The sequence below is a fragment of the Piliocolobus tephrosceles genome, chromosome 7 (genome assembly GCF_002776525.5).
Source record: "Piliocolobus tephrosceles isolate RC106 chromosome 7, ASM277652v3, whole genome shotgun sequence".
Classification (NCBI taxonomy): domain Eukaryota; kingdom Metazoa; phylum Chordata; class Mammalia; order Primates; family Cercopithecidae; genus Piliocolobus; species Piliocolobus tephrosceles.
Genome location: NC_045440.1, coordinates 85751564 through 85778612, shown reverse-complemented (window position 1 = coordinate 85778612; position 27049 = coordinate 85751564). Strand labels below are relative to the sequence as shown.

Genomic DNA, 27049 nt, shown 5'->3' with positions numbered 1-27049 from the left:
GGGAAGTTTTTCTCAGGGTTCTAATACTCAGTGCTAAACTCTTGAAAAGTTAAAACAAAGATTACTTAGGGTCTGCCTTTTAAAACAGAAGTATGCAATAAAAAAGGAATTTCATCTCAGAATAACCAGAACAGTAAAGGCTGCACAGAAACTGCATGAAGTGAGGCGTGAAGAGAAGCTATTTCAGGCCTTTTGACTTAAGGGCAGATACATATGCATTCAAACTAAAAGATTTCTTCAGGTGTAGAGATTTTTAACAATAGGAGCTGATGATCAATGTAGGGAAAAAAGCATGCTTTATTACCTTTTTTGGGCCAGACCAACTCGACCTTTCATTTTCCATGTAGTCTTCAAATAAATATATATATTCCATTTTTTGTCTTCCAAATCCCCTAACAATTATTTTGATTTCCATGATTTGAGTGGCTTTCTGAAAAGCTTTTATGAAGAGTAGAAAGGAATTGGGAACCATGTTGTTGAATGAGTGATAGAAATATTCAATGGCCATGTACAAAGTAATAAAAGAAAATTGATCTGGTCACTTAAAAATCTAACCCCATTCCATGTTTCTGGTCATTAAGTATCAGTATTGTGGCTGCCTATATATGACAGTTTTTTTCCCCTCATCAAATATAGCACGATTTCTGTAGGCAAGACATCACATTTTTCATCACTTTTTGATACAATATCATCTATGATATTGATGGTGCAAAAGTCCTTTCATAATACACTTTAATATATTAGTCAAAGGAGTATTTGATCAGATACAAACAACATTGCTTAATTAGTTTGAAATGCCTAAAAATAGAACATGTGCACTCATGTAAACAACATATTATTATTATTATTATTATTATTATTATTTTATTACTATTACTTTTTGAGACAGAGTCTTGCTCTGTCGCCCAGGCTGGAGTGCAGTGGTGCAATCTTGGCTCACTGCAACTTCCGCCTCCCAGGTTCAGGCAATTCTCCTGCCTCCCAAGTAGCTGGGATTACAGGTGTGTGCCACCATGTCCAGCTAATTTTTGTATTTTTAGTAGAGACAGAGTTTCACCATGTTGGCCAGGCTGGTCTTGAGATCCTGACCTCAGGTGATCTGCTCGCCTCCCAAAGTGCTAGGATTACAGGCATGAGCCACCGCGCCCGGCCAACAATATATTATTCTTAAGATATGTTTTGTGACTAAGAAGGATCCGTCAGAGCAGGCAAGCATTCATCTTATCTAAATTTGCCTCAGGGTTCTTCAGCTTTGGGTGCAGAGAAGCCGTCAATGTGAGTGAGCTGGAGAAATTAAAGTGAAATGAGAGCTAAGGAGAAAAGATAGATATCGATTGTGAAGACAGACTTAGGGAAGGGGGTGAAGAAACAGTGAATAGAGTAGATTGAAAAGAAATGGAGTATAGCAATGCGTACACAGGCTTGGAATGGTGAAGCTGTGGCTCAGAGGAAGTTTTAGGACCTACGTGAGTATATTTTTGCATGAAGAGAATATGGATGATCACTGTGTACCTTGTTTAGGCTTTATGGAAGATACAGGATTTCATATACATTCATTAGCTGCATTTCTAAGGTCACAATACAACCTAGGGAGCATTTTAGTTAAGTCTTTATAAATCATAGATACCAACGTTGCATGCAATGATATGTTATGATTATGAATATGAGGTTAAATGACTGAAAATACCATCTCAGAAATTCTTAGTAATTTGAATTAAATAATTAATACTTATAAAGTATTTAAATACATACTTACCCAACAGACAGGAAAGGTTCCTTTGATTCAAGTCTATGAAAAAATATGAAAATTTTCTTTTAATATAACAATTTGCTGTATATTCAAAAATTGCATTTACATGAACCTGACAAAATTATACTTTTTTGGATGAAAATGCATAATGCAGCACCAGTAAAAAGCTATAAATAATACATTAAGACCTAATCTGGACTAAGTAAATTTGCAGCTGGATTAATGCAGAAGCTACATAAAATGAGAGAGTCTTGGAATGAGGACATAACATTTAACTGATATATTAAGATGATCATAGTATTAGTCTAATTCTGATTGCACTCTCTGTATCTACCCATTTTCTTTATTCATGGTACTGTGTTTGCAGAAGTTTCTATATATCTATTTGTGGTGGTTGTAATAGTGAAATAATTTATAATGTACTTGTTACATGTTAGCTGAATAACTGATTTACTCCGAAGAGAGAAGCAGCATACCATATATAGTTATTTATTGGTCTTAATACCGCTTAGGGTGGGGGTAGTGTCAGATCACAAATTTGGGTTCTTCAGCCTCCTTTGTGTCTTCTAAAAACTGGGTATTTTCTGTACCTCAGTATCTCAAAGGGAAAGTCTAATCCTGAAGGTTGTAGGTTGTGGTTCATTTGAGAAAGCCACTTTAAAACATACTCTGTGTCTTATTTTTTTCATTATAAAATGGGCTAGGCTTCTTCCAGCTACTTTTCTAACTTCATAAATTAACTTTCCTTTTTTTTTTTTTTTTTTTTTTTTTTACAAAATGTAAGTAAATGAGGAAATAATCCACTTCTAAATAGTTCCTAGATAATAATTAAGGAAACCTGTTGGTAAATGTATTTTGGCCACACTAGTTTCATTATAGGTTTCTTAAGATACAAGTAAGGGTTAAATGTAGGCAAACTGAAGATATTTTTAACTAAATCCTGGTGTTTAAGATTTTTAAGAAGCACAATTGAAATGACTATCTTAGAATTAGGCTAAAAATTTATTTTTATAAATGTGAGTCCAAACAATGAAGGCAATAATTACTTTTTTGTCTCTATTTCATTCTGTGTATGTAAAAAAATTGCTTATGAGAAATAGGCCTTTATGCATTTATAGGCAGAGCTGACATGCATCTCTACCATATACCATGCTGGTTTGGGTAAATCATAATAGCAGGAAAGGGACATTTTTAGGGAGCCAAGTGCCTTAGCAATCCCTTTGGACAGCTCTAGGTAGGGTAGAAGCAGATAAAACCAATAGCTGGTGCTAAGAGTTTGGAGAGGTTTATTTATGTAACCTTTCCTTTTCTGAATTCCAGTATTATTCACATCTCTAACTGTAGGTACATTAATTGCCTTGTGTTTGTTTTTCTCATACATTTGTGATCTACATAAGCAAACAGAACTAGAGAGGGAAAAGCTGAAGATAAGTAATGAAAAATGTTTGGATATATTTGCTTTATAAGACATGACCAGTGCCATGTGATCAAAAGAAATTACCTTGAACAAATGAGGAGGATTCTATATAATATGATGCAGGAGATTGTTCACATATTTTGACCATCATCACCATAATGATACTACTTTATTTTCTACCTGATAATACTTGAAATAAAGATAGCATGTGGGCATTAATGGGATCCCTTCTCTCTGTGTTTGCCAATAATTTCAGCTTACCATTTATCAGACATTAGTGTATGTGTGTGATTTGCTTCTGTGAAGTGCTACCCTCCAGCCTCCTATGTTCCCCATTTTCTACACACTACATCGTCCCCCTTGCCTCTCACTGCTATGTGATTCTTAGTGGCACTGAATAATGTAATGTGAATATTTTAAAACATTTTATATCTTTCTCCTCTCTCTTTATTCAGCCCCCATGTCTCAGTAGTTAGCAAGTCCCATCAGTTTTTCCTTTGGGACTCTCATGTCCTCTGCATTCCATTCCCAGGCTGGTTTTCATTAGTTACCCCAACCTAGTTAGTCTCTCCAGAATTCTTTGTTCAAAGTCTCTTCAACTTTACACACTGCTCTCACACTAAGCTTCCATCAATGCTGCCAGTCACTCCCTTTGGGCAAGTACTGCATTGTACCACTTTAGGGTGGCATAAGCAACTTGAGTAAAAGCAAAGCCCACCACTTTTGATTTTCCCTCTGCAATTATCAAAATACTGAGTTCAGAATGTGTTTGCAGTAGTATTTCTTGATTTATTTCTCTGTGTGTGTGTGTTTTTTTTTTTTTTTTTTTTTTGAAGGTTTCAGACAAGCAACTGTTGGATTAGAGCATACAGGGACACATGTTGGTTGTCCTACTGCCCCCTGTGGTTAGTATGATTAGTCTGACTAACTAAGTTATTAATAGTTGTCCCCTTCTCCTACCACTTCCAGCCCACTTCAGCCAGCTCTTTCCAAATGCTCAAGAGAAGGCTTCAGAAGAAAATTCAAGTTTTCAAAATGATGTTGGATTGAAAGTTCTGATGATGTTCTATAAACTAAGAGTTTGCAAACTGTGGCCAAATCCTTTTCTCCTTCTGATTATGTATGGTCCCAAGCTAAGAATGGTTTTTACATTTTAAAGTAGCTGGAAAATATCAAAATAAGAGTAATAATTTGTGACACATGAAAATTACATGAAACTGAAACTTCAGTGTCCATAAGTAAAGCTTACTGAAACAGAGCCATGTGACTTCATTAACATATTGTTTAAGGCTGCTTTGTGCTGAAACTGCATGTCCAAAATCCTAAAAGTTGAGTAGTTGTGGCAGAAACTGCATGTCCAAAATCCTAAAATATTTACTATCTGGCCTTTATAGAAAAAGTGTGTCAGTGTGTGAGATACTATTTTGTTGGAAGGAATTGGAAACAACTTCCTAAAATAGGCTTTCTTTACTTTTAATACATATAAAGATATTTTCCCAGATTTAGAAATTCAGAATAATTTGAATTCCTTCTCTACATCACCATTGCAACCTCTGATCCTGCCGACATATTCACCTGAAATGTTGTTTTCATGTCACCACCTTTCTTGATTTCATTAATCATAAGATGGTACCCAAACTTTTAAGATCTTCACAAACATGCCCTCACCAGTTTTCCGTATTGTTTTTTATTGCTTCTCTTACTAAACACTTCATTCCAGAAAAACTAAGTATTGTCCAGACACATCTGATTTGGTTTTGCTTTGGTATACTTAGCATTATATTTCTATACCAGAATACTGTTTTTTTTTTCCCATGTATGATCCATTTATCATTTACATTTATCTCAATCTAACTCCTTCTTAAAGCTGATCCTGAAACCTTCACTTTACAGGGACAAGTCCATCTCTGAGGTAATACTTATCATCACCATCACTATGACATATTCCCTGAACAATATTATTCAATTAAAAACTGAGCTTAGAGTCTCAATAAGACTGGTAAGAATATTAAACCTGTACCATGTTTAGACAAGAGACTTCCAACAGTTTTGTGTTAAGTCTCCTGGTGGGTCTAGAGGGGAGAATGTTGCTGATGGTTCATGAACTGAGCCGAAAGAAAAGATTATTGGTCATTGGCTTCTCCAAGCCATAGATGATAAGTCCAAGGTACCAGGACTCCCAAGTGTCTTCTGTGGTGAAATAGGGCAAGAAATCTTGGTGGGTGCCACCATCAGGCCATTCTACCTTTTGTCTCATCCTCAAAATGATGACACACTGCAGAGCGGAGAGACAACTGGCCTGTGTTGAATGATGCTCTGCTTTGAAACCAACTGCTCAGTTGTTGTTCACTACATTGAGGCAGCTTCCCTAGGCTTGAGATGATTCAGGGACTCTGACTAACCTCATTTTTCTCAATTATATAGCAAACATCATAGCCAACTCAAGGAGTTTGGGGAAGAATATGAGACTTTCTATTTAGAGTATCTAGCACAGTTCTTGGCAGAGTGGATCCTGATGGTCACGACCATACCAGAAACAGGTTGTTAACTCTAAAGTCTGAAACTGCTTGGAATGTATGAATAGAACACTTTAGTAGTATTGGTCCTGAAAAATGAAAAAAAAGGTAAAAGAAAGAAACTTCTAGGAGAAATATTCCTTTGTAGAAAATTATTTATCAATTTAATCTGTAGAAACAGATGATTACATTGTGATATGCCTGGAGAGAACTTTTCTAAGACTTTTTCTTACAAGGTAATTGTTTCATGAAGAAAGGGATTGATTTTTATCTTTCCTAAGATTTACTTTTCTTGTAAAATAGGTAGTAAATTTAATAATACTTTATTCAGGACCCACTAGAATTAGGAGTAGAATACGATAAACAAACGACAGGCTTCAGAAAAATTAGACATAGTGGAGAAATAAAATAGCACACAGAATGAAGGTCAATATTTGGAATTCATTTAGAATTATAATACTTTTTATTTAATAAAAACTAAATTGTATTTACTGAACACCAGGTATTATTCTACATTCTTTATAAACACTAATTTATTTAAACATCATGATACAATCTGAAGTAGTTCTCATTTTATAGATGAGGAAACTGAGACCAAAACATATTAAATACCTTGTCCAAAGTCACACAGCTCATAAGTGGTTGAGCTAGGATTTGAATTCAGACATTCTGACTCCAGAGTTTATGTGTCATCTATTTTATTTCTTTTGCTTTGTTTACATGTGTCTCAAGGTACTGTCACATTGACTCTCTTTATACTTCTATGCTCTATTGAGAAAGCTCACCTGGATTCAGATGTTGGAAATTCCAAAACTTACATCTTTGGCATCATTCTATTTATGATAGGTGGCTATAGCTGCCCACAAAATAGCTCTAATTGTAGATGCCTCTAAGCTAACATATATCAAACTAAATTTACTCTCTTCCTAGATGCCTCTAAGCTAACATATCTCAAACTAAATTTGCTGTCTTCCTCCCTTATTTTGCTCTTCCTTGTTTTTCCCTAACTTGGAAAACTCAGACACTTAAGTGACCAAACTAGAAAGACTGGAGTCATTCTCATGAACTCCTTTCCAACAACCTTTCTAGTTCTGCTGTTTCTGTTGCCAAAAGTCCTCTTGATTCTGTACTTGCCTCTCAATTCTGATTTTCACAGTACAAGTGATCATCTAGTTTTATATGATCCACTAATCTCTTCAATGACCTCCCTTCTTATTTCTTTGGTATTGCCATATCTACTAACAGAATGAAATTGCTAAAATAAAATATAATCGTCTAATTATCCTTATTACAAATCTCCGCATGTTTCTCGGAAGTATTTTCTTATAAGGCACAATGGATTTGTTAGTGGTACTTCATAACCATTTTCATAGGACTCTGTAACACTTAACTATGGTGAATTAACAATTTCCATTGTAATTGCCAAGCTTCCCCTAAGACTGCACACTCCTTGGAGGTACAAACTGTATTTCAAGTACCTAGAATCATGCCTACTTCATTGGAGGCTCTCAGTAATGATTTTGTTAGATGAACCTTCCCTGCCTTGCTCCCTCACTTCTAGTCCCATGTTTTGCCTACAGAATACAGTCTAATATAACTTTATTACTATATTTATAGTGTTAATATAACTAAAAGTTTGCTCACAGTCTGGTTACAGTGTACCTTCCCAGCCTTTGTCTTCTATCACTTTAGTCTACAGACTCCATGTTCCAGCCAAGCTGAGCCAATTGCTCACTGTCTGGGTGACATCTTGCTTTTTCCCCGGTGCATTGGCATTTTACTTTCCCTCTTGTGCTTTGGCATATGCATGTTTTTTTCAGAAATAATTTCAAAAGTTTTTGAAAGACTAGAGCCTTGTCATGAGTCCAAATCACGTTATAAAAATATCCACCTATTATATTTACAGAATTTTGTAGTTAAAACTTCTAGGCAGTGATACCACTTACCATTATCTGAGTTATTCTTTTTAGCTATGACAACCCAAGCCCTGACCTACATTTAAGATGGATGTGCCAAAGGGCTTAAGTGTGCAGGTTCTAGAATCACATTGCCTAATTCCAATCATGACTCTACCACCTCTGGCTGTGTGGCCTTGGAGAAGTAAGGGACTGCTCTTTGTGCCTCAATTATTTAACATACAAAATGGAAATAATAGTAGATTATTCTTTGAGTAGAATAGTTCTATCTCAAAGAACTATTGTGAGAAATAAATACATAACTACACATATTAGATAACTAAATAATTTAAATAAACAGTGGACAAATGCTTAATAAATATTAACCATCATTGTTATTACTACATTTTTTAAATCTCTGAGTCCTTGAATCCTTGTTCCTGCATTCATGGCCAGTTAATAGAAAGAGAGTTCAGATTGGGGAATAGGTTGGTGTAGTGGTTATATATCAATGAACAATGTTGGGATATATTGGAGAAGATACGCAGTAGCCAGCAGATGGAAATGTGGGCTCGAAACTCAGGTGAGACGTTTTGGCTGGAAATAGATTCAGGAGTCCTGTTATCAATGCAGAATTAGTATATTAAATCATAAGAGAGAATAAGTGTGCCCAGAGATAGTGAAGAATAAAAAGAAAAGGGTGGAGGGAAGATTATTTACTTGGCATCACTAACAGGACCTTAGATGTGTAGAAGCAAAGTTCAGAAGGGGACGGGAGATCTGTTCTGGCAGTTGCATTAACCTGTACCTGGCATGGCACCCAACACATAGCAGGTGCTTCCCAAATGTTGACTAACTGAGAAAACCTGTGCCTAGATCTATGCCACTGGCTTTCAATTTGTTCTGTAGGATAAAAGTAAATACAGAAGAGAAGATTCTCTCCGAAAGTGGCTCTGTGTGCCTTACTCAAGCCAGCAAGGAGTAGAAATTGAGAAGTGTTAATATTCTCCACTAAAGTCCATTTACAGGCCAAAGCTAGTGTCCAAATATAATGATGTTTGAAATCTTGTTTGTCTACCCTTTATGAATTAATCTCTTAATAGGGAATAGAGGACTTCTTTTTAACTGCATACTTTTTTCTACAAAGGAATTTTCATATGCATTTCAAAAAGAGTTTTAAAGACCAACATGGGTGCAAATATTTTATGTAGAAAAAACAGTGTGGCTGTCTTCTGTCTGTCCCTACCACACTTCCACAAACAATGAGGGAGTCTAACAATTATTACAAGAGTTGGAGCTTGCGATGTGCTAGGGACTCTGCCAAGCTCTCTCACACATGGAATTTTGACAACAGCATATGAAAAAACTAAAGTTCAGAAAAACCTAGTAATTTGTTTAAAGCCATGCAGTGCTGTTATCTGAATGTCCTCTCCATAACTCATGTTGTAGTTTAATTGCTTTTCTGATGGTAGTAAAAAGTGAGACCTTTAAGAGATGATTAGGCCAGGAGGACTTTACCCTCATGAATGGATTTTTGTCATTACTGCAGATGTAGATTTGATCCGCTTTTTCTCTCTGTTTTGTGCATGTGTTTCTTCACCATGTGATGCTTTCCACCATATTATGATGCAATAAGAAATCCCTCACTAGACACTGCCTCTTGATTTTGGACTTCTCAGTCTCCAGACCTGTGAGCCAAATAACTTACATTTTTTATAAATCATCCAGTCTATGTTATTCTGTGATAGTAGCAGGAAACAAACTAAGACACACAGCAAAGTGATGGAGTCTGAATTCAGTCACAGGCCTAACTCCAAAGTCTATACAGCCACTGTTCTGTACTCTTAAGAAAGGACAAAGAACACAATAAATGCTACACTGGCCAGATATTTAGTCTATCTGGCCCCATACTGGGTATGATGGTGGTCCAGGCCATTGTAAGTTATTCCTTAGTTAACTGATTGCTTATTTTTTATGGAATAATTTAGCATGATATTTTATAAAAAATATACTTCTTGAGAATTATAGAAATCTTGTTTTGATATTTAAAATTTTGTTCATGTCTCATCCTTAACTATTTGTAATCTAAACACATCCATATGACATTTTAATCATTCCAAGGCATTCTGATTTTAAAAAGCTTTTATTCAAGGTAAATGGTTAAATGGGAGCAAAAGATGATGACTGATCAAAGATAAGCACTTGTAAGTGTCTTATTCTTAGGTGTCTTCTTACAGAATATTTTGCATATTAAAATATAACATAATTCTATCAGTATTATTAAAAATTCATTTATTGCCTCAAGATTTAATAAAGAGTCTTCTTTATGTAATAGGGAAAGGATACTCATGGATAACTGTGGGTGAATTCTCTGAGATCTACGAAGATCAGCATCTGTCGGTGGTACTTATTCTCTTAGTTATTCTTGTCCCCTAACCTGAAAACAAAACAGAACAAAACAAAACAATCCAAGCCTTCTGTGCTGGCTGACCTGGGCCAAGATGCCTAGGAGACACATTCTTAGGGTCTTGTTGTGGGGAGCAAAAGATTTATTAGGAGGAAGCTTCTTGGAGCACAGAATGGGAAGAAGCACTGGTTGGTCATACAGGCACTGACCTCCTCACCTCCATCTGCACAAAGAGGTCTGAGCATGCTGTCAGTCAGCTTCTTTGGTTGAATAAAAATCCAAGATATTGTTGGATACTGACCTCAATCGTGTACTCACAGTGGACTCTCGTGCCAGCCATATCCCTTCTCCAACTGTGGCTACTTACAAGGGTGTAGTGTTGTGATGAATACACAAAGATTATCCCAAATGCAGACATTTGTGGTGTCCTATCAACATTGAAAAATTAGTGGCAAAGTGGGGGTGATACTGTGATGGGATAGTCTGAGGTGGCTGAAAGTGGGAATAAACATTCCTTTAAAGGTTGTGAGCTCTAAAACTGGGGGGTCAAATCAATTCTAATTTTCATGTCAACTGACTAATTGATGGTGGCTTCTGGGAACATCATGTTGACATGAATTCTAAAGCCTACTTAGGCCTCAGGGTGTAAGGGGCTGTAATTAACCTATGTCTGCCACAGGAATAAGAAGAAAAAGGAAAAGCATTATGTCCAAATATGTATTTACCAACTTGTCCTAATGGAAGGGTACAGAAATTTGCTCAAGGCTACAAAAGTAATGAAAAGGTATAAAAGCCACAGTAGAACTTAGATTTCCAGACATACAATCCATAAACCAATGTGTACAAATAATAACGTATATTTAATGCCCCATGTATGACAGCCAATATTTAGAATTTGACACACTATTTTAAGCATTTTCACATATTTAATCCTCATAACTTTCTTATGAAGTTGTTATCATTATCATTTCTATTTTATAAATGACAAAACAGAGATAGAAAGGAATCAATAGCTTTCCCAGGCTCTTAGAGCTAGAAAGTCACAGAGCAGAGTCATAACTCAGGTGGTCTGATTAAGACATTGAGTCTTAATATTTCAGAATCTTTGTACTATTTTCTAATATGTTATTTGTTGATCATTAGAAGAACATCATATTTACCTACAAGGTTGAGGAGACAGCCAGGCTCCTTCATTCCCATGGGATTTTCCTATATAGAATCAATTTCTCTGGAGTGAAATGTGGCTTTCCCCTCTATTTCCTGTGATATCTTTTTCAAAGGCTTTCATGCTCAACTAAAATCTCTGCTTAGGGCTATCATCAAGCCCCTTGGTAAGTTTCATTTGCAGTTACCACCATCTGGGCTGCTAACTCCAGGGACAGGTTAATGGATGGCTGTGGTATCAACCAAGGATCTCTGTGGCAGTTCTGACACTCAGACTCATGACTTTTGCCACACTGGAAATTGAGGCTGCAGGGCTCATCTCCCTCGGATGGGCTGTAATGTTCTTTCATAATTCTACAGGGAGGAATGAACTGTAGCAAGAGGAATAGAGGTGAAGGATAAACAGCCTCCTGGCAAGAAAGATCATTAACCACTGGCAGATTCTCCTAGGAGAATTGAAATGCTCCAACAGCTTTGGGGGCAGCAGTGGGGATGGTGCTGGTAGATATTTGGCCAGGGTAAAGAGTGGGGTCTCATCCTTTCTCCAACATGATTCCGGGATTAACCTTACTGTCCCTCACACTGGAAAGGAGTGCACACAATTCTGCAGATGTTTCTATTAAATTAAGAAAAATGATTTTCTGAAAAGAAATACTTTGAAACTTAATTATTTTCATCTAGCAAGATTTGCTCATCTCAGTTCCAGACTTTTAAAGGGAAGTAAATTTAAGAAAAACTAGCATGTGGCTTCTCAGCTGTCTCTTTCAGTTGTCTTAGTTGCTTGCTAATGGCTGTTAAATCCTACAGAGAAACTGTGCCTTCTGTCAAGAGTGCAGCCTGGGGAAGGAGGTAATCAGTCAGAGTTATCCAGTTTCAGATCTTCATCCTCAGTCCTGCTCTTTGCAGAATGCCGATGTCATTTATCTTTTTCTCTACTTTAAGATGAAGATATAAGAGTCAATACTCTGCAGTCTTTTGATTGCCCGTCCTAATAAGTTGTGCGGAGTGTAAATGGTGCTAAATGACATAATCTATGTATTTTCAAGGCCCTGGCCTAGTAGGTTGTGAGGAGCAGCTGACTTGTGTGTCCTTCCATGTCTCTCCCTGCTGCCCCCCAACCATTCCATACTCTTCACCTGTGGCCCACATTCTCATAACCCGTCAGGTCCCAGTTTCAACCTCACCATCTCTGATCCTTTCTCTTAATAAAACACTTGAAACTCATTCAGACCAAGTCATAGCTAATGTCTGATATAGGCTTGGTGAACAACAACTCATTTTTACATGTGTTTTGCTTAGCTGTGTTTCTTCCCTCTTCCCAGTGACACATTGGTCTGGCTGGTTAATTTCTTATCTGAGTTTTTGTCTTGGTAACCTCAGCCCCTCTCTAACCAAGCTTTCCCACCCTTCCCTGGACCCTTGTTCCCTGAAGGAATTAAATCTTGGCACTTAATTTTAGAATGTAATTACTTTAACTGCCTCATGTTGACAAAATTGTGTGATACCAATCACCTACCTGGATTATTGAATATTATCTACTCCTGGATTGGGTTGGAAGCTCCAAGTGACTGCCAAGGCTGCATTTTGGCTTCACCTTAGAATCCCTCCCACTCTGCAGAGCTGTATCTATCTTATACTGACGTAGGTTTATAATTCTACATCCCCTCCTAGGATGCTCTCTGAGATAATTGTGCAGGATCAAGCCATAACTCCAAACCCGATGGATTCAAAGTGTTGTTTGTTTTTGTCAGTGTCTCAAATAGTCTCCACAATGCTAAGTTCAATGGTGAGTTATTAGTTAACATGAACTTTGAAGAGCAGTTGACCCAAATGATTAATTCTTATTGAAACATTTTCTTCCCTGAGTTTCATACCACCCAACCTAACTACCTCACTAATTGTTTCTTCCTAGTCACTTTTGCTTCTTGACTTCAAATTTGAGAGTGTTGTAGAGCTCAGTTCTTGGAATTCTTCTCTTTTCTATCTTTTCTTATCCCCTTTCTGTTCTCACCCAGTCTTGTAGCTTTGAATACCATCTATATACTGATGACTCACAAAGACACACATTCAGTCCAGATCTCTCCCCTGAACTCCAGATTAGATATTCAATTGCTTATGTGATATCTTTACTCATCACCCACCTTGGCCTACTCTAGTTTCCGTGAGTCTTCCCCATTGCACTTAACTGCAACTTCGTATGTCCAGTTGCTTGGTCCAAAAACCTTGGAGACATCTCTGGTAGACAGTCTGGCTATCATCAGTTTCTTCCCCTCACCCATCAAGAGGTGGAGTCTATTTCCTTGTGACTTGCTTTTATAAAAAGAATGTGATGTGGCAGATGGGACATTCTGGAATTTGCAATCCAGGTTTGAAGAGTATAAACAGCTTCTTCCTCTCTCTTGAAGTCAGTCACTATATACAAACTCTAACTGCTTTCAGGCTACCCAAATGTGATAAAACCTAAGCTGGTCACAGGGAGAGACCATGTGGAGAAAAAGGCTCAGCCCACAGTCATTCCTACCAACCTCAGCTTCCAACCTTACCTGCTGTTGATACAGACAGGAGACAGGGAAGTACTGGGTAGAAAACGGTGGTTCCCCAGCAAAGGCCCCACTCTTAAGCCTGGAAACCCATGGCCCTAAATGAGAAAAGGCATTGCTGTTTTCCTGCCCAAACTTGCCTTTTGGCCTGCCACGCCCCCTATCCAGTACCCATGTAAACTCCAAACCACCAGTTCCAGGAGGAGGTGAAAGGACAAACAGAAGAACAGAAGAAAGGCAGAATGGTGTGGCAGAGAGAAGAGAAGAAGCGTCCGTACACCAAGAGGAGTTTGGCTGGGGACAGTTGGAGAGGAGATTGGCCGCTGGATGGCCAAACTCCAAGGGAAGATTATCTTCCCACTCCATCCCCCTTCCATCTCCCCATTCATTCCGCTGAGAGGCACCTCCAGGACTCAATAAAACCCTGCATTCATCCTTCAAATCTGTGTGTACCTGATTCTTCCTGGATGCTGGACAAGGACCCAGGTACCAAGAGGGCACTGAGCTAGTTAACACTTACACTGTCTGCAGATGGCAAGTTTAAAGGAGTGCACTGTTACACATGCCCACTTGGGCTTCGGGAGTCTCAGGCTCCCTTTCCTGGATGTTGGCCTGGGTCTGGAGCCCGAGGGTGCTTGCTTTGGCTTCTGCACCTGCCTGTTTGCATGCTCCCCATCCCTTAAGGGGTTTGAGTGCACACATATGTGGCTGAACAGACAGAAGGAGACATACCCTGTCACACATCCTGCAGGGGGCAGGGGGGACAGGGAACCCTCCTATTTTGCTCTGTTAGTGCCAAAGCAATCTGGGACACACAGAGCAGAACTGTTTGACTGAACTCAGCCCAGATCGCTGAATGTGACAAAAATTATTTTTAAGTTAATAAATCTTGCTACGTAGCAGCAGATAATGTGTTTATCCTCAGCTCCATTCTTTCTCTCACAGTCTTTTTCCAAGTTGTTAATAATCTTGTTGGCACTACCTTCAAAATCAATCAGTAACATAACCATTTTCATTTGACATCTCAGTTGCTACTACATAACCACATCACCATCTCCTGCCTGGTTTCTCACATTCTACCTTCACTGTCCACAATCCATTGTCAATATATGGCTAATGTGACTTTTCAGAATTTAAGTTCTATCATGGTACTCTTCTGCTTAAAACCTTCCAAAGGCTCTTTATTTTACTCAGAGTGAAACCCGAAGTACTTCAAAGGCCTGTGAGGCTTTATGTCATTTGGTGCCTCTATTTACATCTCTGCCATTATCCTCTCATTTCCTGTTGGCCCCAAGTTTTGTTTGAGTTTTCTCTGGAAACATTGGCCTCCTTGCCTTCTAAAACACATGGGAATGCTTCTGCTTTAGGGCCTTTGCTAGCAAAGCCCCTCTACCTAGAACACTTTTCCCCAGGCATCACTTTGCCTGCTCATCACCTCCTTCACAGCTGCTCAAATGTCATATTCTCAGCTGAGCCTTCACTGAGCACCCTATAAAAATTGCAGTACTTGTCATCTTCCTACTTCCAAAATCTTCTAGCTTGATGTTTTTCTATAACATCTACTGCCTTCTAATTTATAATTAGTTTGCTTTTGTTTGTCTTTAGTTACCTCAAACTTGAAGGCAAGGTCAGAGATTTTTGTCTACTTTGTGATAAATCAAATTTAGCCTAAAGCTGCCTCTTTACATATTTTATGTTCATCCTAAAGGTTTCTTAGTACATAGTGAATTATAACCTAAATGAAATTATAAACAGACTGTAGCTTACTCTTGAGGTAGTCACCAAGTTCTGGCCAATCAAATGTGGTCAACTGTTCAAACTGTGTTCAAATAAGGCAAACATGGAGCTGTAACCATTCCGCTACTTCTGGACCTCACTTCTGTTTTCTGTACATCACTTTCCCTTTTCTGTCCATGAATCTTCTTCCACAATGTAACTGCACTGGAATTCCGAATGTACTCTGGTTTGAGATGCTGCCCAATTTGCAAATCGTTTTTTGCTCAATTAAATTATTTTAAATTTAATTCAGCTAAAGATTTTCTTGTAGCATTAACTGGGGTATCCTTAGTACCCAGAAAAATGTCCAGTGGCTTCTTAATAATTAATTGATGAATAAATGACTACATCCACAAATTTATGTTTCCATCTCCACTAGATCCATTAAGAATCTTTAATATAGACTGAATTTGGTCAGTCTCTGAGCAAACTCTGTTAATAGAAGCTAAGAGATAAGTCATCCCTCCAGGCCTCAGATCCAGTGATCTGCTCCAAATGCTGGGATCAGAAATTCTTTTGCAAGTCTCCATTTTTCCTACATAGACCCTCAGGGCTGACTGTATGTGAAGTATTTACTTCGCATTTCATCTCTCTTGCCACCAATTTGGTTTGTCCCTAAAATTTGGCTGTCTTGGCTCTTACGTGCTAATGGCTGGCACCCCACAATCCCTCACGGAGACCAGCTGACTAGCTTGCCCTCCTTTTTTCAATTAATATTCCAGGACTGGTGCTTTGTTCTGGACTTTGTTGTATGACCAAGAAACTCATAATGCATTGACTGGCTCCCCAGATGGCAACTGTCTCCAGTGAGACTATTAACTGACTGCCCACATGTGCTTCACCTACCCGTAAGACTAGTCTTTCTTGCTTTTATTTCATTGGCATTACCTTTAAAAACAATACATTTCCTTTTTCAGTTAAAATGGATACCTGATATTACTTCTTTCATATTTACTTATGCCAAATATTACAACTTTTTTATACTCAATTTAGTTCATATTTGTTTTTTTTCTTTTTCTTTTTTGAGACAGGGTCTCACTCTGTGGCTCTGGCTGGAGTGATTACAGCTCATGGAGCTTCAAACCACAAGTAGGCTCAAGTGATCCTCCCACCTCAGCCTTTTGAATAGCTGGGATTACAAGCGTATGTGAACACACCTAGCTAATTTTTGTATTTTTTGTAAACATCGGGTTTCACCATGTTGCCCAAACTGGTCTTGAACTCCTGGGCTCAAGTGATCTGCCTGCTTTAGCCTCTCAAAGAACTGGGATTATAGATGTGAACCACCAAACCCAGCCCATATTTTCAATTAGCATATAATTTTTTTTCAATCCTCTAAACATGAGATTTGCTATATTGAGTTGGAGTAACAAAGAGTAAAGAAAAAAATGAGAAAAAGATAATCTTCAACAAATCATAAAATTATATTACAATTCTATTTAAATTCTTCCTGAATTCTCATAGTATTGTAAGTGTCTTTGCCACTGATGTTGTAGATAGTTTTAGCAAGATAGGATTTAAACTACCTTTAACAATTGCTAAGTAATTCAACTCAAAATGCTTTTTCCCTCTTGATTATCTGTATTTTGTGGGTCATCTTCTGTTGCCTTTTCAAACTCAGCTATTGGTTGGTGTATCACATTCTTAAAAAGTACATTCTGATACATTTACTGAACTGAGACTCATTACCATTCGTTGCCCTGCACTGATAGATGCTCTGAGTTTAGGAATACATCATGTATCTCCTGTTTTTCTGTTATGTCCCACGCTCTGCATACTAAGGCTGCAACCTGGACTTTATTCCATTACTCTTTTAGCTCACACACGCTATGTCCTTTAAAAGCAGCAGCAAAGCAGCTGAATTACAGCTTTAAATACGAGGGGGCAGTTATTATTAGGCAGGCACCATTGTCTTCCTACCTGCTCACTAATCTGTAGTTGGAAGAACTGCCTTTAGCACATATTACTGATTGCTTATTCCACTGCACCACTTAAATGCTCAGATATTTTGACTTTTTTGTTTTTGAAGATTAGATGACTTCAGCTGCTCTCCTGGCCCCCATATCCTGCTCTTGCCCTTCGCTCTGCACACTGAACTCCGCATCCTGTCCTGGCCTAGACTGACTGACAGCCCACTTCCTGCAGTTAGCTCTAGTAGGAACTGTGCCTCCACACAGGGTCACTGGACTGCGCTGAACTATGAGACTAATGTTAATGAAGTTGCCCTTTTAGAAAATTAACTTTTCTAATAACCATGGAGACTAAAGCAGTCTGGTTCTAAAGATTAAGTGCTGTATGTGTTTCACTGGCTTTGCTCAACACCAGGAGCCCCCCACCGCCCGCCCCCGCCAAAACCTTCACTGTTGCCTGCATGAGTAATTTGTATGGAGTTTGTAATTTTTCACTGAAAATATCTAATTTTAAAATACATCTTTTTTTGGTTATAAAATTCTCTTTAAAGAAAACTTACATTATGTATTAAAGTTATAAGAAAAATATTATCTGCATATGGCTATCCAGTTTTCTCAACATCATTTATTAAATAGGAAATCCTTTCCCCATGACTTGTTTTTGGCAGGTTTGTCAAAGATCAGATGGTTGTGGATGTCTGTTCTGTTCCATTGGTCTATATATCTGTTTTGGTACCAGTAACATGCTGTTTTGGACCCCTTCCTTACACCCTATACAAAAATTAACTCAAGATGGATTAAGGACTTAAACATAAGACCTAAAACCATAAAAACCCTAGGACAAAAACTAAGCAATACCATTCATGACACAGACATGGGCAAAGTCTTCAAGACAAAAACATCAAAAGCAATGGCAACAAAAGCCAAAATTAACAAATGGGATCTAACTAAACTAAAGAGCTTCTGCACAGCAAAAGAAACTATCATCAGAGGGAACAGGCAACCTACAGAATGGGAGAACATTTTTGCAATCTATCCATCTGACAAAAGGCTAATAAAAAAAACCAGAATCTACAAATAACTTAAACAAATTTACAAGAATGAAACAACCCCACCAAAAAGTGGGCAAAGGATATGAACAGACACTTCTCAAAAGAAGACATTTATGTGGCCAACAGACATATGAGACAAAGCTCGCCATCACTGGTCATTAGAAAAATGCAAGTCAAAACCACAATGAGATACCACCTCACACCAGTTAGAATGGCAATCATTAAAAAGTCAGGAAACAACAGATGCTGGAGAGGATGTGGAGAAATGGAAACACTTTTACACTGTTGGTGGGACTGTAAATTAGTTCAACCATTGTGGAAGACAGTGTGGTGATTCCTCAAGGATCTAGAACCAGAAATACCATTTGACTCAGCAATCCCATTACTGGCTATATACCCAAAGGATTATAAATCATTCTACTATAAAGACACATGTACATGTATGTTTATTGCAGCACTCTTCACAATAGCAAAGTCTTGGAACCAACCCAAATACCCATCAATGATACTGGACAAAGAAAATGTGGCACATATACACAATGGAATACCATGCAGTCATAAAAAAAAGATGGTTTCATGTCCTTTGCAGGGACATGGATGAAGCTGGAAACCATCATTCTCAGCAAACTAACACAGGAACAGAAAACCAAACACGGCATGTTCTCACTCATAAGTGGGAGTTGGACAATGAGAACACATGGACACAGGGAGGGGAACATCACACGTCAGGGCCTATTTGGGGGTGGGGGGCTAGGGGAGGGATTGCGTTAGGAGAAATACCTAATGTATATGATGGGTTGATGGATGCAGCAAACCACCATGGCTCGTGTACACCTATGTAACCAACCTGCACGTTCTGCACATGTATCACAGAACTTGAAGTATAATTTTTAAAAATGAGTAAAAAAAATGAAAAATTTATCTATATTCCCACCATACAAAGAAAATTACAGTTAATATTTTGCTCTATTTTTTCTCTGCATATATTTTATTTGTTAAATAGTTTTTGTCATGATGTTTATATAATTTTTTTTAACCAAAAGCAATCGCAGCAAAAGCCAAAATTGACAAATGGGTTCTAATAAAACTGAAGATTTTCTGCACAGCAAAAGAAACTATTATCAGAGTGAACAGGCAACTTACAGAATAGGAGAAATTTTTTGCAATCTACCTATCTGACAAAGGTCTAATATCTAGAATCTACAAGGAACTTAAACAAATTTACAAGAAAAAAACAAACAACCCTATTAAAAAGTAAGCAAAGGACATGAACAGACACGTCTCAAAGGAAGACATTTATGCGGCCAGCGAACACATGGAAAAAAGCTCATCATCACTGGTCATTTGAGAAATGCAAATCAAAACCACAATGAGATATCATTTCACGCCAGTCAGAATGGCAGTTATTAAAACAAAAAAACAAGAAACAACAGATGCTGGTGAGGCTGTGGAGAAATAAGAACTCTTTTGCACTGTTGGTGGGAATATAAATTAGTTCGAACATCGTGGAAGACAGTGTGGCGATTCCTCAAAGACCTGGAACCAGAAATACCATTTGACCCAGCAATCCCATTACTCAGATAAGTAACCAAAGGAATAGAAGTCATTCTATTATAAGGATACATGCATGCATATGTTCACTGCAGCACCATTCACAGTAGCAAATACATGGAATCAAACCAAAAGCCCATTAATGATAGACTAAAGAAAATGTGGTATATGTATACCATGGAATACTATGCTGCTGTAAAAAATGAGATCATATCCTTTGCAGGGACATGGATGGAGTTGGAAGTCATTATCCTCAGCAAACTAAAACAGGAACAGAAAACCAAACAGCACATGTTCTCACTTATAAGTGGGAGCTGAACAATGGGAACACATGGATACAAGTGGGGAACAAAACATACTCGGGCCTGTGGGGTGGGGAGAGGGAGGAGCATCAGAATAAATAGGTAATGCATGCTGGGCTTAATACCTAGGCGATGGGTTGATAGGTGCAGCAAACTACCACGGTACACATTTACCTATGGAACAAACCTACACGTCCTGCACATGCACCCCAGAACTTAAAATAGTTTTTTTCTCTAATCAAATGCTAATTTTTTTCATGTCATTATTAACGCTTTGTGAACATTTCATCTAACAGGCGCATCATACCCAATACTGCTTAATATTTTGGTTGGATCAGATTACTCACTATTATAAATAAATTACTCACTACTAAAACTGCAAAGAACATCTTGGAATAACTTTTAAAAATGTTTTCAAAAATATTTAAAATTAAAGGATGGAATTAGTCAAAAGACATGAATACTGTAACATACTGCATCAAGTTTGAAGGAAAAAAGGTATAAACTTAACAATAAAGCATATATATCTGACTTTAGTCTCTGAATTGGTAGGTAAACAGCAGAATCCCAGAATGTTAGAAATAGAAATAAAGTAAGAGGTGTTTTAGTTCAGCTCCTGCATTTTACTGTGAGAAAATGGGGCTTAAAAGAGATTGAAATTTTTTTTGTAATCACTTAATTAGTTTGGGCATGGAGTAGCAGATACACAGCTTAGTTGCAGGTTTCCTGACTTCCAATCCAGTGCTTCTAATGTGCTTCTAATGAACACTGAAATCTTCAGGACTGAGTGGGAAGAGGAGATAATGTCAAATAAATAATGTCAAATAAACACAAACTCTCATCATCATGCCATATACCCAGGTAATGGACCTGCTTGTGTACCCCCTACATCTAAAAAGTTAAAATTGTAAAAAACAAAAAGCACCCCTAAACCCCACATAAACTATGTGGCATCTCAGTTTCAGCTGCAATGTAATATGCTTAATTCAAACAAGCCCCTTGTCCTTTGATTCTTTCATACAATAAACATAAGCAAAATAGATGTCAACTCTCAGAGTTGGAAGAAGATCCCTGAGTATTGTGATATTTAGAAATACCAATAAAAATAAATTATCAATCATGTTATAATTCCACTAGAAAAAAATTTAGAAAGTTTAACAGTTACTTAATTTCTAAAATAATGAATTTTTGTGTGAAGAATTCATCATGCACAGCCAACTGCTAATCTAGTGAGACTATGTGGTGTTCCCTTTTGCCTTCTGTCTAAACATGGAAAAAGGAGGCCTATCTAGCTTCACTTCTAGTACTTACAATTCCATCATAAGAATTACTCTCACAAAGACACCAAATAGTTTATTTAAGTTTTATAAGGAAATTGTAGATTATTTTCTAATTAATATAATTAAAACCAACCAACACTAAAAAAAACCTATATGCCACTTTTCTACTGTGCAGAACTTCCTTATAACTGACATTCAAATATTTCTATAACCTAGAATCTTCTAGCTTATAATTTATAATAAGTATTTTCAAACTTTAGTGGACTAGGGAAAAATACATTTTTATAAAGATAATAGAATTCGCCAATTTTGTAAAATGATTTTATGTGTCTTAAAAAAATCATTCACATTGTAAGAGTAAGACTAGATGACTGTGGAAAAAGGGCTGTTTGGTTTCTCATTAATCATGTCCATCTACACTGTTAATATTCATTTCTTCTTCTCTCCTCTCCTCATTTTATGTGGGCTCAAACATTCTTCTACACATTTGTCAAATTGTTTATTACTATTTATTTCATTGTTAGAAGATACACGGTCAGTCTGTTGCTAAAGCATCTCTGCCTGCATGAAGACTGTGTTATAGAAGAAGCCCTGATGTGGCTGCAGGGGCTTTAGAGGAGCAACCAGGAGGTGGAGCACAGGGTTCTTACTGCTAGGGAATGGGTGAAAAAAGAGGAACTTTCCATCAGTCTTCACTAGTCGGTCCTTAAATGGCACTCTCAATTGTACTATTGTTTTAAAAAAATGAGACAAAATCCTAAAAACCTAAAATTAGAAGCAAAATACAGAATGATTTTAGAGTTAGAGGCAGGAAATCTGAACCCCAGCCCTAGGTTTTAGACTTCCTGGCTGGTTGCTCACTTTTTCTGAACCTTGATTTTTCTTCCTTGTGCTTCCAATGACAAACACAAATTAAAAACAGGTGGCTTAATTCTCCCTATTGAAAATAAAGAGATTTTCTTCCCTTATTTTGATTTGGGGATTTACTTTAGAAAACTGTTAATTGCAATTACTCCATCTTCTTTTTGAAATACATATAAATCCACTTGAAGACTAGATTGGCATTTTGTCAGCTTCATGGCCCAGGAATGTCTACCTCAAGGACCTGGGGAGGCACAGTGGGGACAGGAGGCTTATTCCAAATTGCAGAACTACCTCCTTTCATGAGAATATGAAAACTTTGTTTTTCTTTTGCATAAAGTCAATTAACTAACATAAACAAATGGTCACCCCAATTACCAGGAAAAGTTAGAATGAAGGATCTATGACAAATGGTGCTGTCAATCCTCTTACCTGAGGACTAGTTATTGATGATATTGAAAATATGTATGTAATAGGTTGCATGTGTTTAGCTATATAAAAAGGTAAGATTTCTTTCTGTTTTCAGTCTCTTAGGTTGCCTGTGATGTGCACCACATTTTGGTTTAATGTTTATTCAATAATACAAGCCTTTTCTTTCTCCATTAGCTTTGTGGGGAGGATTTCTGAGTTGGGAAAATACTTGTTTTAATTACATTTCCCCAACAGTGTGATGAGAGAGTAACACTGTAACATTAAAAATTTTAGTCTTTAATTTGATTCATTTAGAGATAAATCTTTAGACATATTTCAATTTCTTTCATGCTACCCTCCATACAGTAATATGGAAGGACCATCATATCCTGAATCTTGAATAAAGGGATAGATTGAGAAGAAGAAGGTGATATGGTGAGCAAAAAGGGAATGAGATAACAATTCAAAAGTAAAACAATGGACTTACGAATTTATCATAGGTTGGACGCTCAAGACCTTACATTCCCTACCAAGGACTGTTCTAAAACAAGAAGCAGGTCACTGGATACAAAGACAATTAACAATACCAACAAAATGATGAAAACAAATGAAATCAATACTGACAGTGAAGATACTTCAACTTATAAGCAAGCAAGGGCATTGCCCTTTGCAAGATAAACCCACAAAGCATCTTCATCCCAGGCAGGGAGCCCTCGCCCAATGACCCAGCAATATGAAATGCACACATTCCTGCTAAGCTGGATTAGTAGGGACTAGCGCTGTTGTTGGTGCTCTAACCTCAGTACCCCACAGTGAGATGCCAGGAGAATATAGCATAAAAGGCCATAACGTGAGTCCTGCTGATGAAGAGATCTTAACTTCAGCACAGAACCATGCTTTTATATATAAAAGAAAGCAACAATTTCATGACAAGCTACAGCTTCCAAGGTATAGTAAAGTCAACAGTTAGAAAGAATCATTTGCCTGTCTTCATTGGCACCTGCCAACTGTAAAAATGATGTGAAATTTCACCCCTTTCTATCCCATGCTTGGTTTACTATTCCTTTTCCACTTCTTCCCACCTCAAAGAAAGAGGAGTCTTAAGTAGCAGGTCAAGTGGTCACTATGTAAAAGGTTCTAGACATCCAAGCATGGTCTTTTTCTTCTAGTCTTAGAAGCTGAGTGGATAAGCCAACCAAGGGGTCAGCCCACTCTTGCTTTCTATCTCCTCCAAGTATGCAGCTATGTGGTAATTTGAAGGCCTGGTCTGTAGATCTAGCTATATGGAACACTACCCCTAGAATTGTATAGGATGATAAATTTGTCACAGTATGGTAAACTGCCATGGGAGAAGCAGAAAGGAAAGGAATCTTGTGTGATTTGTTCTATTACAGTTTATCCTTGGCTTTTATTGAGCTCATAAGAAAAATGGCATCAGTTTTAAAACTTGTGTGTGTGTGTGTGTGTGTGTGTGTGTATGCACATATTGTGTAAATGCTACTCAGGGTGGTACTTGCTATGCTGTTTAGATGACTTCCTATGAAGTACTATATAATAAGTTTACATCAGAAAACAGAGTTAGGAAAATATAGTTTCTTCTCACACATATTCAAGTATTCTCTTTTACTACATGGTTACATAGATTATTTTGCTCCTGTTTTCACCTTGACTACCAGGAATATCATGGCTAAGTTTGTTGTGTTCATGTAATACTTTGTGACTGCATAAGTTTTATTAGTATAATTAAACTTTTGCTTGATTTGCTTGATCCTATCTGCCCTCCTCCCTCAGTTCCCACCAAATTATTGACTCTTGCTACTTTTCTTTTTTTAAAATTGGTTGCATGGTTTTACTTCCTTGGATTTTTATCACAAACTATTTCAAACCAAACAAATAGAAATGTAGTCTTTCAAATAACCTGAAGCCTAGCAACAGAAACCGCAAAGGTCTTAGAGATGGATTCTCTGCATTAAGTTCTCCCTCAACCCCTACCCTACTCTTTCTATATGGCAGAAGATATTAATGGATATTCATGCATTAAAAACATAACAGAAAACTGCAAATAGGACATTCTTTAGCCTAGCAGAGAGAATTGCCTGCAGCAGAACTATTTTAATGGGTATTGTGTCAGCACTTTATTGAACATTTTAAATAAAAGGTCTATAAGTTATATTTGCTTAGTGTTAAAATGTGAGGAACATACTATAAGTAAAATAATCTTTTAAAATTTTTATTTTTAAAGAAGTTATAGGAATCATTAACCTGTTTAGTTGACTGTGTGAGATTTAGCAACATCATCATAGCTAAACATTATCATCATATAAAAATAACCTTTACAAGCTGGACGCAGTGGCTCACACCTGTAATCCCAGCACTTTGGGAGGCTGAGACGGGCAGACTGCTTAAGCTCGGGAGTTTGAGACCAGCCTGGGCAACATGGAAAAATCCTGTCTCTATCAAAAATACAAAAAAAGAATTAGACAGGCATGGTGGCACACACCTGTAGTCCCAGCTACTCAGGAGACTGAGGTGGGAGGATCACTTGAACCCAGGAGGCGGAGGTTGCAGTGAGCTGAGATCACGCCCACTTCTCTCCAGCCTGGGTGATGAAGTGAGACCTTGTCTTAAGAAACAAACAAATGGTATTTCTAGTTCTAGATCCTTGAGGAATTGCCACATTGTTTTCCACAATGGTTGAACTAGATTACAGTCCCACCAACAGTGTAAAAGTGTTCCTATTTCTCCACATCCTCTCCAGCACCTGTTGTTTCCTGACTTTTACAAACCTGCATGTTGTGCACAAGTACCCTAGAACTTAAAGTATAATTTTTAAAAAACCTCCTAAAATACTTTATTATAGAAGTTTTCTTTGAATAATCATAATGATGAAGATAACTAAAATTTGTAGAGTATCTCTAATAGTTGCAGGTTACTTAAATACATTACCTTTTAGGAAATTTTATATCTTCCTTTATGCAGCCCAAAAAGCTAAGGAACAAAAGATCAAATTCAAACACTGATAATGCTCAGGTTATTTTAGGAGGTAGGTCTAACACTTTTTCCACCAAACAAACTAAACAAGCATTTGCACAATTTTAAACCATCAATAAAGTGAATGTTTGACACGTTTTCTAGTACAAAAGCATTTCAACATTCATTTGTGGAGATTTCTGAATTAGAGAACTCTCCCTCAATTACCCAGATGTATGGATATTCAGGTTTGAGTTTTAGAAATATACACTCTTTTTGGTATTTTTTCTTGTGGATCTTGATAACCATACATCAATAATTTGGTTGCATAGGAAAGATAGGATCCTGAGCAGAAAAAGACTGCAATTGCTATGTAGACCTAAGCAATAACATACATTCAAAGTAAACCAGGGAGGCAGGTCAGTGTTCAGGTTTGTGTCAGTTTCAGAAGGACAAGATGTATTAATATGGGGAGGAAGAGAAAACATTTCCCTCTCCTCCTCACACTGTAATTTGAGTGGACCCATCTGGCTGGGTAGGTGAAATGGAAGGAAACGTTTGCCAGTGCAAAGGGAGATAATAATAATGGAAATATTAAACTTCTGAAAGGGAATGTGTATTATCCTTGATGTTATAAAAGGAGACAGAAAATGAATAAAATGATCAATAGCTAATTGGTAAACATTTCTTAGCAAACAGTACAAGTCAATGAAGTGAAAATGACCAGGATATTTTTCCTTCATATTGATTTTTGCTATTTAGCATTAGCTGAAATTAGCTTCCATTACTTTCATTTCTACTTTCAAGGTTCTAGGGGACATTTTAGGTGATTTCAGGGTCCCCCTTTCCCATGATGTTTTAGAGTCCCCATGAAGGATGAAAACAAAACTCACGTAGGTCCAGAGGTGAATGAATCACCAGAGATATTTTGCTGCAGTCACCTTACTTGGTCTGTGCTCTGAAAGTTATTATTATTTTTTATCATTGGAGTTACTGTAATATAACACACATTCATGGTGACCACCACCAATTGTGATGATCTTAAAATGGTGGTGGTAACTGTAGGTTATCTTGTGACAATCTTAAAGACTCTTGAAATAACTTGTGAGAGTCTTGATTCTCATGGTCATCTGGGTGGGATGGGAAAGTTGCTACAAGAGGCATTTGTATGATAGCCAAAAGTGATATTTGGCAATGGTACCAGATGATTGATTTTTACAGAATCAACAGGATGAAACTAAAAATAC

The 27049-nt window shown here is 37.4% G+C and overlaps 1 protein-coding gene across 21 annotated transcripts in view; it reads right to left on the bottom strand.

Moving 5' to 3' along the window:
* RALYL (RALY RNA binding protein like) overlaps positions 1–27049 on the bottom strand; it is a 725790-nt gene that overhangs the window by 105565 nt on the left and 593176 nt on the right. For 15 of the 21 annotated variants that reach the window (XM_023227786.1, XM_023227795.1, XM_023227783.1 and 12 more), the window contains one exon: positions 1757–1789. The exons of the other annotated variants lie outside the window; for them this stretch is intronic. In XM_023227786.1, coding sequence (XP_023083554.1) covers positions 1757–1789 — 33 coding nt within the window. The remainder of the gene's footprint in view (positions 1–1756; positions 1790–27049) is intronic. 21 annotated transcript variants of the gene reach the window in all.